Source organism: Gekko japonicus, unplaced genomic scaffold (genome assembly GCF_001447785.1).
Source record: "Gekko japonicus isolate JY-2015 unplaced genomic scaffold, Gekko_japonicus_V1.1 scaffold171, whole genome shotgun sequence".
NCBI classification, from domain to species: Eukaryota; Metazoa; Chordata; class Lepidosauria; order Squamata; family Gekkonidae; genus Gekko; species Gekko japonicus.
Window position 1 is genome coordinate 381,662 of NW_015175975.1, and position 3,181 is coordinate 384,842.

General features: G+C 43.6%; 1 protein-coding gene across 1 annotated transcript in view; it reads right to left on the bottom strand.

The window, feature by feature from the left end:
* Positions 1 to 332: 332 nt before the first annotated feature.
* The window catches only part of TSPAN18 (tetraspanin 18), a 51,494-nt gene continuing 48,645 nt past the window's right edge, over positions 333 to 3,181 (bottom strand). The window contains exons 7-8 of the mRNA XM_015426116.1: positions 1,856 to 1,939; positions 333 to 380 (exon numbers count right to left, since the gene is read on the bottom strand). Coding sequence (XP_015281602.1) covers positions 333 to 380; positions 1,856 to 1,939 — 132 coding nt within the window. The remainder of the gene's footprint in view (positions 381 to 1,855; positions 1,940 to 3,181) is intronic.

Sequence of the window (3,181 nt, forward strand, 5' to 3'; positions counted from 1 at the left end):
TTCCTCTCCAGTTGGTGGTTCATTATCATGAAAGACACAGGAATCCCACACAACATCCTTCTTCAGTGGGGACCATCAGAATTTGCTTCCTCCCTGCCTTGGAGGCTCTAGTGCAACCCATTCTATGCGACTTCAGACAAATGACTGCCCTGGGAGAAGGCGATGCAGTGCACAGCACCTCAAAGTTCCAGCCCCTGAAGTACAATCCTTTTGGTCATTCATATATTACAAACCTTTTTCATTTTGTTAACCAAAAAATAAAGTTTATCTTGCATTTTTCCTTTTTTCAAAATGTGGTCAGAAAAAATTCTCAGCTCATCGTGGAATGCTTTTTACTGGATTCCCCGAAAGAGGCACATGGCAAAGATCATTGCAAACAGCTGTGAAGGAATCAGAAACAAGGCAAACCTAATTAAAATAGAAGGAGTTGGCAAGTCTTAATTATGGTCAGCAGAAATTAAATCCCCTAAAATGAGTTCCAAACAAAGGTGGTAGGAAGGTGCAGGAACAAATTGCTCCAACAAGTTTCGGGATAAAAATAGCCATTATCAGCAGAATTCTGTATGAATCACAACATATTCTATTACCACGACTGTTATAAATTATGTGCTTCCAAATACAAAACAGAATTCCACTAATGATGAGCTACTTTTTGGATTAAAATGTATTGGCGCCTTTGTTGAATGAGTATGTTTCTTTATGGATCTTCTTGTATTGTGCTACTCTTAACTATGGGACGTATACCCAATAGTAACTTGTAATACCAACTGTCACATTACCCAATAGTAATTCTGAACTTCTCCAGAAAAGGGGTTTTTCTACAATTTCACTAAGGGTTTTCGCCCATCGCAAGTAACTAACCATCTCCACAGTGAATCTAAAGCTGGAGCCACCATGTCAGTCTGATGTGGCAAAAATAAACAGAAGATCAGTGGCACTAAGCATGGACAAGATTTTATTCCAGCCTAAGCTTTTGTGGACTAGATCCCAGTTCCTCAGAGCCAATGCAACAGATCCTAATTTTACTAAATTATATCTAACCCTGTACTGGTTGCATTTTATGGCCCCCTAGATTCTGCCAGTTATTATTCATATGTTGTCCTTAAATATTTGCCTAGTGCAGATGGAACCTCACAGGGAGGTTCCATCCTATGAAAGCTAATGTTGGAATAAAATCATCCCGCCTGTTTTCTTGTTGGACCAGTCAAGGCTTCTAGTGCTTCAGAGGTGAAACTCCAGACGTTTCTCCCCTGACTTCACCACTTCCACCCCTTTCAGTCTGTCTACTCGGCATGAGCTTTACATCTTCTGTGTGACTAGGAACTCCCATCTTCCACTTGAGCCCTTGCATCTTCTGTCTGGTGACTAAAACAAGCTAATAGGAAATAGAATAAATTAGTGATCTGTATGTGGCTATGCTAATCTTCAGGATCATGCTTCAGTCAATACATTCAAGTAATCTGTGTGTGCTAGTTTCCTCTTTTACAACACTCCTACTTTGCATAGTTTTGCTATTTGGACATTTAGAACACTGTCCCAATATTTCAAGTTTGCACAGACTTTTGAAACCTTCTGCATAGTCAAATACTGAACAACTCTGAACAACTTCCAAAATAAACAGTGGCTTTGTTTGCATAACTTATTCTCATTTCATTCCAGATAGCCATTCACATAGTGTGTGTGTTCCAGAGCTATTGCTAAAGCCACACCAAACACCAGAGGGCAGTGCAGAATCGTTTTCCTCTGCTGCCTGTGTAAAATGCTTTCACTTTGCAAGGGCTATAGATAATATACAAAAATTCATCATGTGGTGAGAGTCTACAGAGTGAAATTCATTATACAGCAGTTAGCATACCTCTATGGCTAAAACACCAATGGCAAGTGCTCCTGCAAGGTATACATATGTCTCAAAAGAGTTCAGAATCACAGTGTAGCAGCCCTAGAAGGAAAGAAAATACCCCATAAAGCAAGACAGGCCTTGTTTAGTACAATCTAGTAGTGGATCCTTCCAAGATATATGAATGGAGAATCCATTTAAAAGTCCAGTTTTGACGACACAGTCTTTAGGAACAATGTTGTCTAGCTATGACAAGGCTGACAGCAATAGCATCAGAAAATTTTCTGTTCAGGACAGGAAAGATGAATAAGTAGACAGGTAATTAAAGCTGTAAGTTATTTGTAAAGAAAGATAGTCCAGAAAGGTTCCAGGTCAAGAGGTGTAAGTCCCAGTTCTGGAGTTCGACACCACATTTAGGCTGTATGGTTTGCAGTGTTCCCTCTAAGCTGAGTTAGTGTGAGCTAGCTAGGGCTGCCGTGGGGGGGCGGGGAATCCCCGCTTTGGAGGCCCGATTTCCGCCGCGGCGGAATCAGGCCCCGGGGGGAACTCCGCCCCCGAAGCTGCGTCACCAGAGGTGACCCAGCCACATCGCTCACATTGGGGGCATGGCCCAGATATGGTTTCCCCCCACGATCTGGGCCACGCCCCCAACGTGAGCACGTAGCACGTCACTTCCTGAGAGCTCCCGGAGCCCGGCGAGGCTCCCCCGCTCGAAGGGGTGAGTAGACTTGGCAACCCTAGAGCTAGCTCAGTTTTTTAGCCTCCGGCTCATAAATTTTTGGTTTTAGCTCAGGAAGGATGGCTCCAGAGCCAACTAATTTATGCAGCAGCCAAGTCACTTGCTCACAACTTTAATTCCAGTAGCTCACAAAGAATTTTTGTCACAAGACTCCACAGCTTAGAGGGAGCATTGATGGCTTGCAATCTGGAACTAAAAAGGGGCCAGTCCCTACATGAGACTGTACATAACAATGTAACAGAAGCATTTTTATTTATTTATATTTAAATGTATATCCCGCACATCCCTGCTGTAGCGGGCTCAGGGCAGCTAACAGCATGTTTATAAGTAAAGGTAAAGGTAAAGGTTCCCTTGCTTGAAAGCCAGTCGAGTCCGACTCTAGGGTTGCGGTGCTCATCTCCGTTTCAAAGCCAAAGAGCCAGCGCTGTCCGAAGACGTTTCCATGGTCATGTGGCCGGCATGACTAAACACCAAGGCGCACGGAACGCTGTTACCTTCCCACCGAAGTGGTACCTATTTATCTACTTGCAATTTCTTGCTTTCGAACTGCTAGGTTGGCAGGAGCTGGAACTAGAGACGGGAGCTCACTCCGTCATGCGTCACCC